General features: G+C 43.2%; 1 protein-coding gene across 7 annotated transcripts in view; it reads left to right on the top strand.

Annotated features, from left to right (window-relative positions):
* Positions 1 to 17,115, top strand: part of FBXL13 (F-box and leucine rich repeat protein 13) — a 252,385-nt gene that overhangs the window by 203,858 nt on the left and 31,412 nt on the right. For all 7 annotated transcript variants that reach the window (XM_051848861.2, XM_051848859.2, XM_051848860.2 and 4 more), the window contains one exon: positions 13,075 to 13,158. In XM_051848861.2, the coding sequence (XP_051704821.2) occupies positions 13,075 to 13,158 (84 nt within the window). The remainder of the gene's footprint in view (positions 1 to 13,074; positions 13,159 to 17,115) is intronic.

The following is a 17,115-nucleotide window of genomic DNA, read 5'->3' on the forward strand; positions in this document are numbered from 1 at the left end:
TCTTCATCTTCACATTCTAGTACTAAAGTGTTGTCGTGTTCCTTTGGGGGCATCATTGTCTTCCTTATTCTTGTTTCTTGAATTTCTGCATTTATTTTTAGGCTTTTGTGGAAATACTTGTTTTCTTTTTGCCCATGATGGCTTTTCCCTTGGGACTATGCTTCTGTGGCTTAGTGGACTGTCTGCTCTTTCAGTGAATACTCAGAGGCATGTGCTTGGTGGGGTCAGGGAGCTCTGGTCAGTGCTCCAGGGTGACACTCAAGTTGTGTATGATAAGTATCTTCTTTTTTTTTTTATCACAGGGGGAGGTTTGTTCAGCTCTGTTGATGTAATCTCATCCTCACCTTCACTCCTCCAAGGTGACCAATGCCGGGCATTAGTCCCAGTGGGTGTAGTATTCATCTTTGCTGCCCCAAGAACCACACAAAGGATCCATGCGGTTTTCAGGGTGAGCACAAATCCTGCAGCAGTGACCCATCTCAGGCAATTAGGAAGCCCTGAGCATGGGTAGCTGCCCACAGTGACTGGCCAGAGACCCAGCACACCCTGCACTCTCCCGTGTAGCCAGTGTTTCCACAGTCCCAGCACACAAGGCTCCTGCAGTCACAGGGTGCTGAGCATCCACTCTACCATTCTGGTCCGTCCCATCTACAGAGAGATGGAAATGCTCCCAGAACCAGCAGCCAGTTGGTGCTCCAAACAGGCAGCCTAAGCCCCAGAGCCTGTGATGTACTGGGAAGCTGGGGGCCCCTCACAGTCCTATGTGGGAGCCCATCACCCTGTTAATCCCCCTAACCAGATTCAGACACCTCTTCTCAGCTGGTTGCCGGGTGGGTGGACACAAGCTAGTGCAGCTGTTATGTATGTCTAAAATGGCGCCCTCCATGTCTCAGCTAATTGCAGGGCACTGTTGCTGGGGGTTGTAGAGAGAGGAACATGTCCCATTTTTTCCTCTGTGTTGGTAGATACACTGTCCTCACAGGGCTCCAGACCAGACTCACGCCAGGCTCCCCCTGCAATGATATCACCAGTGGCTTGGGCTGCCAAAGTCTGGTCGGTCTCACCTCACTCTCCAAAGTTGGTGCTGAGGCTCTCGGCTGCTGGGGTCCTGTGTTGTGTCTATGCCCATGCTGCATGTCCACACTCTCCATATAGGTCTACAGCACTCCTGTAACTTTTATGGAGTTTCCACCACAGCTTTCTCCTTAATACTTCCCTGAGATTGCACTCTCTCCACTTTTTTTTTTAACTATCTTCCCCTAGACTTGAACAGTAAGCTCTCTCCCTATTCTACCATCTTGGAATCTCTGCTGTATGGTTATTTTATTTTATTTTTTTGGACAGGCAGAGTGGACAGTGAGAGAGAGAGAGAGACAGAGAGAAAGGTCTTCCTTTTCCGTTGGTTTACCACCACCCCCAATGCCCACTGCACCTGGTACACTGTGGCTGGTGCACCGCGCTGATCCAAAGCCAGGAGCCAGGTGCTTCCTCCTGGTCTCCCCTGTGGGCGCAGGGCCCAAGGACTTGGGCCATCCTCCACTGCCTTCCTGGGCCACAGCAGAGAGCTGGACTGGAAGAAGAGCAACCGGAACAGAATCCGGCACCCCAACCAGGACTAGAACCTGGGGTGCTGGCACCACAGGCAGAGGATTAGCCTATTGAGCCACAGCGCCAGCCCTGCTGCATGGTTATTGAAAGCATGAATTCATAATGTGGGTTCACATCCTGCCTGGTACCTCCATGCTGGGGGACCCAGGGCAAGCTACTTAACTTTCTCTGTGCCTCCATTTCCTTCTCTTTAACTTGGTGATACATGTATTATGCACATCACCGTATTGTTGTGAGGGTTAAATGAGACAATGCATGTAAATTGGCTAAGTTACATTGCCTGGCACATGGGAAGCACTCAGTACCTCTTAGGGATGATTTATTTGCTGTAAATGCACTGAATCACAACCACAGAGGAGCTGGAAAGAGAGTCCTTACTTCTCTGAAGTTTCCGCAGAGGAGCGCTTTTGAAGTGAAGCTGAAAGCTTCAAGAGATAGTTCTGAGATAAAGAAGAGATGGACATTTGCAGTAGAGAACAAGCAGGTGGAAAAACACGGGGGTGTGAGAGATTATGTGTTGACTGAGCATGGCTAGAGAAGAGAAGCAATGTGGCAGGAGATGAGACTGGAGGAGGATTAGGAGGCAAAACATGAGTGGCCTTGGGCACCCTGCATAGCCATTGAGACTACTTGCAATGTGCACTGAAGAACTTGGCATAGATGGACATGTATGGGTTTGTGTCAAAGAAACAAACCCGTGGCCATGGATGATCTATCAAAGAAGGAGTGAGCTCTTGCAGGGACAGCTGAAAACAAGGAGGTTTTGACAGTGATGGCAGAGGGCACAGAGATAGGAGATCTTTAGGATGTGGTATTGATGGGGCTACATGATTGGGTATGGGGGGTGCTGGGACCAGACACAGACAGTGCCCAGATTTGTTATTTGTAGACAGTGGTACCCTTAACCAGGAAAAGAACATAGATGAGAGGTTAGGGCTTGCAGACAAGATGCCGAATTCCATTTTGGTCACGTTTAACTCCAGTGTTAGAGTGCCTCTCTCCAGACAATGGACTCCTTTGGTCATGGGTGACAAAGAGAACACGCCATCTGATTTTTTAATCTTTGTTTGTGTTTACATAAAATTTTTATTTAAATATTTATTTAAATATTTATTTGAATATTTGAATAAATATTTATTTGAAATATTTATTTAAATATTTATTTGAAAGGCAAAATGAAAGAGGGAGAGAGAGAGAGATAGACAGAGGAAGACATAGGAGAGAGAGATTTTCCATCACATGGTTCATTCCAAATAGTCACAATAGCCAAGGCTGGGCCAGGCTGAAGCCAGAAGTCAGGAACTCCATCAAGATCTCCCCCATGGGTGGCAGGGGCTCAAGTACTTGAACCATCATTTGCTGTGTCCCAGGCACATTAGCAGGGAGCTGGATCAGTTGTGGAGTAGCCAGGACTTGGACTGGCGCTCTGTTATGGGATGCATGTATGCCAAGCATAGGCCTAACCCACTGCTTCAGAATGCCTATGCATCATTTCCCACAAGATGTCTGGAATCATAGGAATTAGGTGTATTCCAACTGGAGTGTTACTGAAAAACAGAACATTTACACAAGAGTTTTCAACATCCCCCCTTTCCCCCCAGTCAATTCTCTCTGCCACACCAACACCCTATACCCCATTTCATCCTCAGAGAAAGGCAGCAGGAAAGGAGGCCGCTGCCTGTGGGGGGGCTTTTTGGACGTCTTGTAATCTATCCCTCCAGTTGGCAGAGTCCCCATCATCCTATTCTCCTGAGTACCCCATGCCATCTGACAGGATTGAGTGCCTATTCCAGTGTCGTGCATTCAAATATCAGATATTTCAAGTCATGCAGACTTTATAGATTTCCCCTGTAGGGAATCTAAGCCTTGTAAGAGGGTCATAAAGGTGCCAAGTGCAGAGGAGAGCACAAAGTAGCTAAATCAAAGGGAAGTCCATCATGGGCCTTTGAGTGTTATCCAGGCTCCTTCTGGGAGCAGAAAGGGGAGGAGCAGCCCTTTGACTTCTCACTGGTTTCCAGCTTGAGTCTTAGTCCTCTGAAAGTGACAGCTGAGTCTGAGATGCCCAGGGCACACTCGGGTATCCCAATAGCACTTGGAGGACACGATCTGGAGTCAGGAGAGCTTCATCCATTCAGAGAGAATGTTCTTTGTTATGACAATCAGTGCTTACGTTTGCAGGAAAATCCAGGTGTACTGTAGCTTCTCCACTTGTTCACTCTGAAGAAATTTCACTTATTCATGAATTTATTCTTTCTGTCCTCCTTTTCTTCCTTTTGTGCTTCCTTCATTTGATAAATCATTACCTGGTTACAGATATAGGCATGCTTAGTATTCTAAGCCTGAGCATGAAAACAGGAGTAAGAAAGGGACTTGCCTTGAAGGTTTTATAATCCGTGTGTTCCCTCTCCCCCACCCCAGCTCCATGTTTCCTTGTCTTTTGAGTGGGGCATTTTGTGGTTATGGTCTGGCTCGGTTGCTTTGGCGTTTTGGTTTGCTATGATGTGGATAGATTCTGTCCCCCAAAGTTTCATGTACTGGAAGCTTGGTCCCCAATGTCACAGTGAACTTTTAGAAGGCTGGGCTTTGTGGAAGAAGATTAGGTTGTAATGAATGAATCCATCCCCATAAATGGATTAGTGCTGGTCTCGGGGAGTGGCCCAGGTATGGTAGGAGTGAGTGAGTTCCCAAGAGGGTGGATTGTTATATAGGGTGAGGCTGGCCACCATGGGTCTCTTGGTTCCTTGCTCACACAAACTCTCTCCGCACACGCCGCTCCTCTTCTCCACCTTGTTGTGAGATAGACAACAGGACTCTGCCAGGACACTGGCGCCATGCACTTGGGACCCTCCAGCCAACAGAATCATGAGCTAAATAAACCTCGTTACTTACAAAATGCCCAGCCTCAGAGATTCTGTACAGAACCATAGCGCAGACTAAGACAGGATTGTAGCAAATAGATTGTCATTCACTTTTGCGTGGAAAAAAAGTTCTAGCAAGGTGAACAATTTCCTCTTGTTTTTGTTTATGATGGTGATTATATTTCCTCTCATGGATTTCTGTTCTGGCCCCTCACTCATTTATACTTGTATATTGGAGCTCTCCATAATCCTGCCATTTTTATGAGCTTCTTAGAATAATAGTTATTAACCACTCATCATTTGTGGTATGTCATTCTTAGAGTTGTTGAGAGATAATGTAATATTTCAAATTATTTTCTCCATACCTTTATAATGGCTTTCTCTTACAATTGTGTGAGAAAAATTCCTCTTAACAAGTTTATCTTTTTAAAATTTTCATTTATTTGAAAGACGGAGAGACAGATACAGAGAGAGATCTTCCATGTGCTGACTCACACCCCAAATGTCCACGTGGATCAGGGCTGGGCCAGGCCAAACCAGAATCCTGGAACTCAATCCAGGTCTCCCCCGTGAGTGAAAGGGACCCAAGTCTTGTGCCATCACTAGCTGCCTGCCCGAGTGTATATTAGAAGGAGGCCTGAATTGGGAATGGAACTGGGCCTGCAACCCAAGCACTCCCACATGGGATGTAAGTGCTGAGTAGCCTGGACTTGAACCAGCACTGGGTATGGGGTGTGGGCATCCCAAGTGGCAGTTCAACTCATGGCCCCACAACACCCACCCCTGGCACGTTTATCATAGGAGACTGCTAATAAAGACGATTGAAAAATGAAAAAAAAAAAGCTGGACAAAGCGTGCAATCTTATGTAATTTATGTAGTTTTTTTCAAGATAATGGCAGATTACAAAGTTCATTTATGCATATTTGGTGTTCTGGTGTGCCTGTATTAAAGAATGTTTCTAAGCTGAAACATATGGTCAGAAAGGATGATTTATAGCAGTGTAGCTGTCAGATAAATTACAGCAATACGTTTTGGTCTGATGCTCAAATTCCATAATGCATAGGCCATTTTTCCAGACTTTTTCTCAAAGTGCACTATCTCAGAAGAAAAGCCGTGTTCAAGTTTTAAAGAATAAATCTTACTTTCAGAATGTTAAGCTCTGCTTAACAAGGGTTCATCTGCTTCATTTCATATATGAAACATGGTTTGTTTTTTCATTTAAATTTTTAAAAAAATTTATTTTCGGGGCCGCTGCCATGGCTTACTTGGTTAATCCTCTGCCTGCGGTGCCAGCATCCCATATGGGCACCAGTTCTAGTCCCAGTTGCTCCTCTTCCAGTCCAGCTCTCTGCTGTGACCCGGGAAGGCAGTGGAGGATGGCCCAAGTGCTTGGGCCCTGCACCCACATGGGAGACCAGGAGAAGCACCTGGCTCCTGCCTTCGGATCAGCGTAGCTCTGGCCGTAGCAGCCATTTGAGGGGGTGAACCAATGGAAGGAAGACCTTTCTCTCTGTCTCTTTCTCTCACTGTCTAACTCTATCTGTCAAATAAATTAAAAGATAAAAAATTTAAAAAAATTGTTTTCATTTTATTTGAAAGGCAGACACACACACAGAGAGAGAGAGAGAAAGAGAGAGAGGGAGGGAGGGGTAGAGAGGCAGAGAGGCAGACACTATCCACTGGTTCACTCCCCAAATGGCAACAGCCAGGACTGGGCCAGGCTGCAACCAGGAGCCCAGAATTCCAACTGGGTCTCCCTTGTGGGTGGCAGGGGACCAAGTGCTTGCGACATCATCTGCTGCCTCAGAGGCTGTGCATTAGCAGGAAGCTGGATCAGAAGGAGAGTAGCCAGGACTTGAACCAGGCACTCTGATGTGTGATGCAGGTGTCTCAAGGTGCGCCTTAGCTGTTGAGCCAAACGCCCGTCTCTGTTTTTCAGTTATGGCCAAATGTCCTGTCTTTCAATGGGTAGAATATTGATGTTTTTGTTGCCTCAGTGTGGCATCTTTTGCCAGCAAGTAACAGTCACACCAATCAAATAAAAACTCAGTTTTGTAAACATCCCTAAAAGGAATTTGGGGAAATCAAAAGATTTTTAATGGGAAGCACAGAAAATTAATTGAGACAGTGAATGTTCTGCCTAAAATAATCTTCTTCTATTTCGAAGCACCTCCAAAAACATTCAATGTAATTAAAGGAAAGGGTGATAGAAAAACAGGTTTAAATGAATATCAATGGTTAGATGCGGAATTAAAGATAGCACCTATAGGGGCCAGTGTTGTGGAACAGCAGGTTAAGCTGCCTGTTGAAACCCCGGTGTCCCGTATCAGAGTACTGGTTGGAGGCCTGGTTTTTCCACTTCCAATCCAGATCCCTGCTAACATGTGCCTGGGAATACAGCAGATAATGGCCTAAGTGCCTAGACTCCTGCCACCCATGTGGGAGACCCAGATGGGGTTCTGGGCTGCTGGCTTCAGCCTGGCCCAGCCCCGGCTGTTGTGGCCATTTGAGGAGTGAACCAGCAGATGGAAGCTCACCTCTTTCTCGCTGGCGCTCTACCTTTGAAATACATCCTTTTTTTTTTTTTTTTTTTTTTTTTTTTGACAGGCAGAGTGGACAGTGAGAGAGAGAGAGACAGAGAGAAAGGTCTTCCTTTGCCGTTGGTTCACCCTCCAGTGGCCGCCGCGGCCAGCGCATCGCGCTGATCCGAAGGCAGGAGCCAGGTGCTTATCCTGGTCTCCCATGGGGTGCAGGGCCCAAGCACCTGGGCCATCCTCCACTGCACTCCCTGGCCACAGCAGAGAGTTGGCCTGGAAGAAGAGCAACCGGGACAGAATCCGGCGCCCCGACCGGGACTAGAACCCGGTGTGCCGGCGCCGCTAGGTGGAGGATTAGCCTATTGAGCCACAGCGCTGGCCTGAAATACATCCCTTTTAAAACGTCAAAAGGATAGCATTTATAAAGCAGTGCTCCCCAACTGCCAGTATCATCCCTGATTTAGGCATGGGTCACCAGTGACTACTACAGACTTGCAGCCTCCACGAATCCCACCACAGGGCACCAGTAAATAAAGAGGGGGAGATGTTCCTCTTCTAAAAAGGGGAGCTGGTGGTCACCACCTAACCAAGTGAACTGGCAGCATCACCAGATATGGGACAACAGCCTGACAATATGTGCCTCCTGCCAGGATGCGATAGAACTAAGGTAGCCTTGTTTTGCAAAAGGTGCTTATTCTGGCTTAAATCACTAGAGTCGGACATTCTACATAATTAATTGGCCTGGGCTCTTTAAAACAGTCAGTCTTGAAAGAAAAAGTTTAAAGGAAAAAGAATGCTCAAGAGACACAATAATCAGACATAGTGCATGAATTCTTACTGGGTCCTTGATACAAAATAATTGAATATTGACTTTGAATTAGATATTGTGGCATTACTGGTAATTTTCTTATACTACATAGGTGTATACTCTATGCATAATAATATATGTTATACCCTCATCACAGAATATCTAGAGATAAAATATCATGATATCTGAGACTTGTTTTTAAATTGTTCAGGGAAATTTCTGAATAAATACAGAAAAGCAGATGTATATACATATAACTATCTATTGGTATAAATCTAAAACTGTATGAGAGTACTTTTTAAAAAATTCATAGAAAATGGACTTAAAAATAAGTATATTTTGGTGCTAAAAATATTCAAAACCCACATATAGCTTTTTCACAATAGACATTTTCCACAAGCTTTTTGAAGGACCCTCATATTCCTACATAGTTATGAATGAAAATGTGTATGCTATGCACAGTGAAGTAGATGTGGCCAAATGTTTATAATTGGGAAAATAGGTGAAGGGGCATATTGATGTTCCTTGTACCATACTTTGAAACTCTCTCTAGATTCATATAATTTCAAAATAAAGAGTTGGAGGAGGGGTGTGTATGTTAATGATATTCTAAACTAGAATAACATAATTCAGTTATGTAAGCGAGCACACTCATACAAACACACACACACATACACACACACACACACACACGCTCACTCACCCCTCATTCCAACATTTGCTAACAAGTTCAAGCTTAAGGTCCGTCTACATCAGCTAAATAATTCCAGATGTAAAATTTTGGGAAATAGAGTGGAGTGTTCAAGAATGTGTGTTCTCCCAGATGTCCAGCGTGCGTCTATCTGTTCCTGGCGGTGTTGAGTCTTCCCTCCCGCTGCTCCCAGTGACCCTGCACTGAAATGCTGCCCAGCGACTCACACTTTCCCCATGAAGTCTCTGTTCACGCCACATCTCAGCCTGAAATGCTGTTCCCATCATCGCGCTGATCAAAAAGCACAGCCTTGAGGCTTAGTTCAAATCCTCTCCCCTCCTTGCAAGTGTTTCCTAGAGGGCCACCTCTTCCAACCGCTACCTCTCTGGAAACACATGCCTCCTTCTTTCTGGAGTCATGGTCACTCATGTACCAGCTCACAGTTCCTCAACAGGGAGGTTTGTGACATCCAGCTTCCAGAGGATAGGTCCGAGGCCTTGGGCTCTAGGCACCTGCTTCCTGTGTGAGCCTGAAACCAGGGCTGTCACATGCGGCCAGGTTTCCATGGGACCCTGATGGCCTCAGCGGCAGGTCCCTCACTTCGATGGGCTTTGGGGTGCTCCCCAGGATTGCTGTGGGTTCCCCGAGCCTCATCTTCTCGCACAGCCTGCACTGCTGGTGACTCTGTGCTTCACCTGATGATGCAATCGAGCCTCCATCTACACCCTGGGAAGAGGAAACCAAAGCCTCTCTCTGCAAAAGCATCCGAGGGTTTGGCTGACTTTGAAAGGAGAACACGTGCAGTGATACCAGGGCTCCCTGAGTAGCAGGCATCAGTCTGCCTTTTGCCCCGCTGAGGCCCCAGTGCTGCAGGCTGCTGGCTCCTCTTCCCGCCCCGTTCTTCTCTTCAATGCCCACTCTGCTGTCTGTCTCCATCTTCCCAGAGATAAAACCTCAGCACCAGTCAACCACCAAGGTTTTTCATCTCAAGCACTTAAGGTATTGAACAAAACAAAGCAGCAATGATCCACAGTTTCCTCCTTCAGAGGAATTATATGATCAATTTCAGATAATTTTAAAAATATCCATAATAAATCCATTCACACATGCCATCCTACTTCATAATGTAATGCCTTCGCACTTCCTATTCCTCCTGCCTAGAGCGTCCTTCCCTCCTTCGTCTTGGCGACTTACACTTTGCCGCTCACGACTCTCCTCCAGGCAGCCCTCCAGGCACAGCTGCTGGCCCGAACACCCCTCTCCCAAACACCACTGTGTGGTCCTGACCTCTCCCTGGGTTGTCACGGTCCTCTCCTCATGTCTGTCTGCCAGGCCACACTGTGGGTTCCTTGAAACAAACACAGCATCTCATGGACTGTTCTACATCTGTGAAGCATCTATCCCAGCTTCTGATCAGTATTATACATGCGAAATAAATATTTATTGAATGATAAATTAAGAATGATTTTTTTTCTAGATCTGAGATTTAAGACTTTCTACAGATACAAAGAAAAATCTTTAAAAAGTTGAAACTGTCAGTTGTTTAGAAGAACACCTCCTAATTTGGAGCATTTTTGAACCTCAGGTGCCAAATAGAACATGTACCTAACCGCCTGTGTCGTACTTTAGGTCACTACTCAGAAAAGCTTCTGGGTGTCTCACACACGCATATCCCGAAGCCCTCAAGTTCTCTTATGCGCATGGTGCATTTCACTTGTTCAGAGGAAATGCAGGAGGAGGCGTTTGGTGGGCTGTGGGAATATTGTCTTCATTTATACAATTACCGCATCAATCAATTCACTTTCTTAACATCTTTATTGAGAAAGAGTTCACATACCATAAAATTCATGGATATCAACTGTACAATTCAGTGGTTTCGAGGATATTCACAGGGTTGCATAACTCTCACCATAATCTAATTCCAGAACATTTTCGTCACTTAGAAAAAGAACCCTCTTCCATGAGCAACCACACCTTATTTCTATCGCTCTTCCAGTTCTACTTCCTGTTTCTATACAGTTGCCATATAGAATCGTGTGAAATGCAGCCTTTTGGGTCTGGCTTCTTTTATTTAGGATCATGTTTTCAAGGTTTACCCATATAGTGGCCTGTGTCTTTTGATTACCAGATGCTATTCATTGTATGGATATAGCACATTTTATTTACCCTTTCATCAGTTGATAGACATTTGGGTTGTCTCTACATTTTTCTATGATAAGTATTGCTTCTATGAACGTTTGTGTAGTACAAGGTTTTCTGGGGGCATATTTTAATGTCTTTTTGATATATAAACCTCAGAGTAGAACTGGGGGATCATATGAACACATAAGCTATTAAATGTCATACCTAGCAAATGCACTTCATTTAAAGCTTACCTTAAAAAAATTCTAGGAGCTGGCACTGTGGCACATTGGGTTAGAACTCTGGCCTGCAGTGTTGACATCCCATGTGGAAACCGGTTTGAGTCCTGGCTCCCCACTTCCAAGCCAGCTCCCTGCTAATGCATCTGGGAAAGCAACGGAGGATGGCCCAAGTCCTTGGGCCCCTGCACCCACATGGGAAACCTGGAAGAAGCTCCTGTCTCCTGGCTTCAGATCATCACAGCTCTGGATGTTGTGGCCATTTGGGGAGTGAACCAACAGATGGAAGACCTCTCTCTCTCTCTCTGTCTCTGCCTCTCTCTGTGACTCTGTCTTTCAAATAAATAAAATAAATATTTAAAAAGCATTCTAATTTGTCAGCATGGAAGTAAACCTTCAAATACAAACTGTAGAGATAACTTCATAGGACAAATTCCCCAGAGAATTAAAAAAACAAACAAACAAACAAAAAAACACTTCACTATGATCAAGTATAGGGCAAAGGGACAAAGCTTGCTTCCCTTCTTGGTATTGTTTGGATAATTTGGTTTCTATTGGGGGAATATCCCAACCCTTCCAATTCTTCTGACATGAATCAATTAGCATCCACATCTGGAACCCAGACCACAGTCAATGGCTCCATGGGGTTTGGTCTTTGTTTTTGAAACAGGAGGCAGAAGACATAATATGTTCCTAGCAAAAGAATTGTAGTCACAATCAAGTTAAAAGAATGAACAGACTGATCTTATTTGGGGGTGGTGGGCAAGACTGTTAAATGAAATTAGAAATCACAGTTTAAATAGTGGCTTAAATCAAGTACTTTTTTCATTGATTTGGACTTTTTTTTTTTTAATTTATTTGAAAATCAGAGTTAGAAAGGGAAAGACATACACACATGGAGAAAGAGAGAGAAATCTTCCATTTGCTGGTTCACTCCCCAAATGGCCACAATGGCCAGGGTTTGGCAAGACCGAAGCCAGGAGTTTCATCCAGGTCTCCCATGTGCTTGACAGGGGCCCAAACACTTGGGTCATCTTTGCTGCTTTTCCAAAACCATTAGTAGGGAGCTGGATTGGAAGTGCAGCAGCTGGGACACAAACTGGCGCCCATATGGGATGCTGGTGTCTCAGGCAGCGGCTTTACCTGCTACAACACAATGCCCAACCCTATTTGGATTTTATTCTTATTCTTATTGCTATTATTACAAAAGAAAGGAAAAGTAGGATCATCAATATTTTCATAACCTATTTTTAATGATGGTTCAAATGCTGTATTTGAAACCAATAAAATGTAAGGCCTGTCTGAAAATATAAAAAGGACAAATCCATATTCTGGTTCTGACATTTTCTCTACTCTGCAGCTCTGGAATCATAGAATGGGAATAAAAGCTGCTCTTGCGTCCTAGAGGCACATCACATGGGATTATCAAAGTGCTGTAGTCCTGAATGCTGAACTGGAGGGTGGCACCTACAAGGGGTGCCAGAAAACTCATGGAAAAGTGGAATGAAAAGACAGGTTTACTTGGGGACAGAAAGAATTTTGAGATTCCTGCATAGTTTTTTTCATGCTGTGTGTTTTCCATGAACTGTATTTGCAGAGCCTTTGTATAAGCCACACTCTGTATTTCCTTATCTGAGTGCTGTGCCAGCCAGTTTGGGGGAGGAGAGGGAGAATATTGAGAGACCAGACAGCATGACCAAAAATGTAAGGGCTGAGAAGTGTGATCTGTTATGATTTACCTGAAAAAGAAGTTGGCTGTTAGTGGACAGTTGTCTCCCTCTAGGCCTTTTACAGATCTTCTCCCTTTTTCTTTAAGGCATTAGACATAAAATGAGCTGAAGATTTTAAGTTTTTAGGTGAGGCATAAATAAGAATGTATGACAAATGCATTCATCCACGTGAAGTGTCTTCAAAATAAAGCTGTAAGTTAGATTTGTTTATATGGAATCAGATAACATTTACTTGGAAACAGGGAGCAAGATAAGGAATTTTCTGGTTCTGGGATTCCTCAACACTTTTTGCAAAACATTAGGGACAAATTGAAAGTTTAATTTAATGTCATTGTCTAATTAAAGTGATTTTAAGTTGTAGGCATAAAGAAATGTAAGAAGCTAATTTTTTTCCCAGTTTGCACAAATTGCTTATGTTGTTAGATTGCACAGGTGATTTCTGCACTGAATTATAATCACCAAATGCTCTTTGTATTTTTAGGGTTTGATGGTACTTTCCAGACACAAAAAACTGAAGGAACTTTCTCTATCTGACTGTGGTAAAATCACAGATGTTGGAATTCAGGTGAGCAAATTAAGATCTTGTGTAAAAGAATTCAGATTGAATTTTAAGCACACAGAAATTAACTTTCTGGTCACAATAGGAAAATATACGGATTGGAAATGTGGCAACACATATATATTCGCTGTTGGGTCAAGATTAACTCTGGACTCTAAGCTGGATTGCCAGGGCCTGAAGTGGCTATAAGATTTGATTTCCATTCTACCCTTCTACCCTCTCTGCTCTCTCTTCCTCATGTCAGACTCATGAAGGGATGGTAAAAGCCTTCTCATATACCAAAGTGCTCTGCAGGTAGAAATGTTATATAATATAACCATGAAAAACAGTTGAAACGGGGAGTTTGAACAACTGTGCAGGTACTTGACAATTAGGAGCTGAAGTTACCCAAACATACTCGGTCGCGTGCTATATTGGAATGGGAAGCACGAGATAAACAGTTGGGTAGGATGAATGATTATGTGCCTAATTGATACTTCAAAAATTCACAAAGGTAAATCTGCTAGACCTGGACTTGAGTGATGTGCAGGACATCATCAAGTAGATATTATTATTACTTATGAGTCACACAGTACAGTTTTTTAAAATCACATTAAGCGTGTCAGTGTGTAAGGGGGACAGAAACCCAAATCATAATCGTGCATGTATCAAACAGGAGGCACTTCATAATGTGGAAACTTAGACCCACTGCAAGCTCTAGAAGAATGTGTCTGGAGAGTTTAAAACCCCAACCACTCGTGAAAACCTGGGGAATGAAGAGGAAGAAAGTGTTGTGGGGTTGCTGGGTCGTCAAGATGTCATCAGATGGCTTGTCTCAATACAAGCAAGAATTCGAGAAAGAGATGTGGATAAACATTAGCAGAGGACTAAAATGTACTTACATGTAAAGCTAAAACACACAGTTGAGAGGGAGTATGGGTGTAACCTACTAGCAGAAAAATCCAAGAGACTCCTTTAAGATCAAGCTATGGGGGCCGGCACTGTGGCATAGCTGGTGAAGCCGCCGCCTACAGTGCCAGCATCCCATATGGGCATCGGCTGCTCCACTTCTGATCCAGCTCTGTGCTAATACACCTGGAAAAGCAGTAGAAGGTGGTCTTGGGGCCCTGCACCCAGATGGGAGACCTGGAAGAAGCTCCTGGCTTCAGCCTGATGGAAGACCTCTCTCTCTCTCTTTCTCTTTCTCCCCCTCTTCCTCTCTCTCTCTTTGTCTCTCTGCTCCCCTCTCTAACTCTGCATTTTGAATAAATAAATAAATATTTTAAAAAATAAATAAAAAGCTTAAACCATGACTTATATACTGCAGTTAATTTAAGGGTTAAGGAATGCATTTACACAAAGCTTTATTCATGAATATGACATACTCAGGCTTCAATAGGTCTTTGGCAAGGTGATAGACCAAAGGACTTTCAAATAAAGCAATAAAATATTAAAGTTCATAATGTTGGGTTGTATTTCGTATATGGTGATCATTTACATTTGACCAATAACTGTAAATTATTGAGAAATCCTGAAACCTACCACAGTAATGACATAGCCTCCTGTCTGTCGCTTGTGCCTTCTTGCATTCCTGCATGCAATCTGCATGCTATAATTTGTTGTGCTTCTTGGCATAAGACAGTATTGACCAAATCTGAGGCTAACTTATGAGACCAGTGTTTTCTGCATTACATTTTGAATCTTTGGGCTCTAGATTTATTTGTGTGTGTATACTCTGTATAGTCTAATAATTATATTATTTTAGGTGTGATGAGATTTTTAGATGAAAGCATTTATCCTTACTCTGAGCATAAAGCTGAGTGCTGGCATATCTTTTGAAAATTTTAGTCTTCTAAAAATCAGTATGTATTTATTTTCAGTGCTCTGAAAGAGAAAATAGAAAAGAAGCATGGCACCCAGGGCTATGAAAATACAGAATTCTCTTTACTAGTTGCGCAAGATCAGCTAATCTACTCAGGTTCACAAAAAGGAAATTTTTCTCTCTCGTAATCCCACTTCCCTCTTTTTCTGTGTGTTGTGACTTTTCAAAGTTTTACCTCTTCCGGGCACATGGTAATCTCTCCTCCTGGCCTCTTTCAGCCCAGGTAGTAAGTCTGAGAGGCAGCAGACAGACAAGGAGGGGAGAGAGTGACACAGGAACCAAGTTCACAATCTGTATCTGGATTTACAGAGACAGGGGGAATCAAAGAAATGGATTAAATTGAGATTCAGTCTGCATTAAACATGTTCAGATTACCCTCAGGGCATCAGGAATTCTCTCCTTTTGCATGCAAGTTAAAGATCTGAGAGAGTCTCATTAGCAAGAGACACTGAAAACACTCCACAGAATGCATTTAATGAGAAAAATGAAGACATTTATTTTTACCCTGCTCAGGTTTTGCAAGAGTCATGACCATAATAAGAATAAAAAATTACCTCATTTTAGTGTTTTACTGGAAACCACAGCACACGCAGATTGAGTATCTGGAACTGCCAACGTATTGACTTGTGACTCTGGCTTTAATTACTTTCTCTAACTTGAGTTTTTCTTTTCTGAGAACATGAGCTATTCGGTGATTATGTTAAATTAGAATTATTTGGTGCTCTTGAAAGACATTTTGGGAGAGGTTGTTAATACAACCCTAATTTAGCATTTCTTAAGAAATCTTTTTCTTGGGCATTTTATGAATTTCATTAAATAACAGACTGTCGAGGTTGGCAAAGGAGCAAGTTTCACTGGAGGTGTTAACAGTACAGATAAATTTGAAATTCTGTCTTATTTAGTGTTCTGGATGGAACCAATGGAATAAATCCAGTAATGTACTCTGGTTCCTTTTTATACTTCCTTAATCGTTTGCATTTCTCATTCCCTTTTGAGGATGAAGAATGCTGTAAATACATTAGTGTAATATCCACGTATATGAATTTGTGCATTTATGTGCAGATCATCTGTGAGTGAAAATCTTGCAGCTAAACAAGAATTTGTGATGATTTCAATCTTAGAAGATTGAGGTAGCTGGTCAAGAAAGGGAGGGAGGAAGCTTCATCAGGACCCAACACAGAGACTATGAACCATGTGCACTGTGTGTGTTTACATGTACATATACATGTAAATGTGCACCTACTGATGGTGTGTGTCAATTCAATTTGTATAGATGTTAGCACATTGAGGTCGCACGTGTTTACTACCTACCTAGTATATTGTGGAAATTAAATACATGTATATATTAGATTCCGTACATATGTCAGTGTGTATAAAATATATTTATAACATGCAAATTGTATGTAGGGATGCTATAAGATTATACATATATTTTCAATGTTTATATGTTTATTTACATTTTATTTGAAAGGCAGAGAGAAAGAAACAGATATTCTGTTGGTTGGTTCATTACCCACATGTCTGCAACAGCCAAGGCTGGACTGGGTGGAAGCCAGGGACACAGAATTAACTTTCCATGAACTTTTTGAAGACCGCTTCATAGTTTGATAATTTATTTGTACTTAAGCACATAAAACAGATATTGACAACCAAATTATTTCTTTTTTTTTCCGTTTATTCTACACCATTTATGACCTAATCATTTTATTTATTTTTATTTTTTTTTATCTTTTATTTAATGAATATAAATTTCCAAAGTACGACTCATGGGTTACAATGGCTTCCCCCCCCCATACCGTCCCTCCCACCCACAACCCTCCCCTTTCCCACTCCCTCTCCCCTTCCATTCACATCAAGATTCATTTTCGATTATCTTAATATACAGAAGATCAGCTTAGTATACCTTTTTTTTTTTTTTTTGACAGGCAGAGTGGACAGTGAGAGAGAGAGAGAGACAGAGAGAAAGGTCTTCCATTGCCGTTGGTTCACCCTCCAATGGCCGCCGCGGCCGGCGCGCTGCGGCCGGCGCACCGCGCTGATCTGATGGCAGGAGCCAGGAGCCAGGTGCTTTTCCTGGTCTCCCATGGGGTGCAGGGCCCAAG

This window comes from Oryctolagus cuniculus, chromosome 3 (assembly GCF_964237555.1).
Source record: "Oryctolagus cuniculus chromosome 3, mOryCun1.1, whole genome shotgun sequence".
NCBI lineage: Eukaryota > Metazoa > Chordata > Mammalia > Lagomorpha > Leporidae > Oryctolagus > Oryctolagus cuniculus.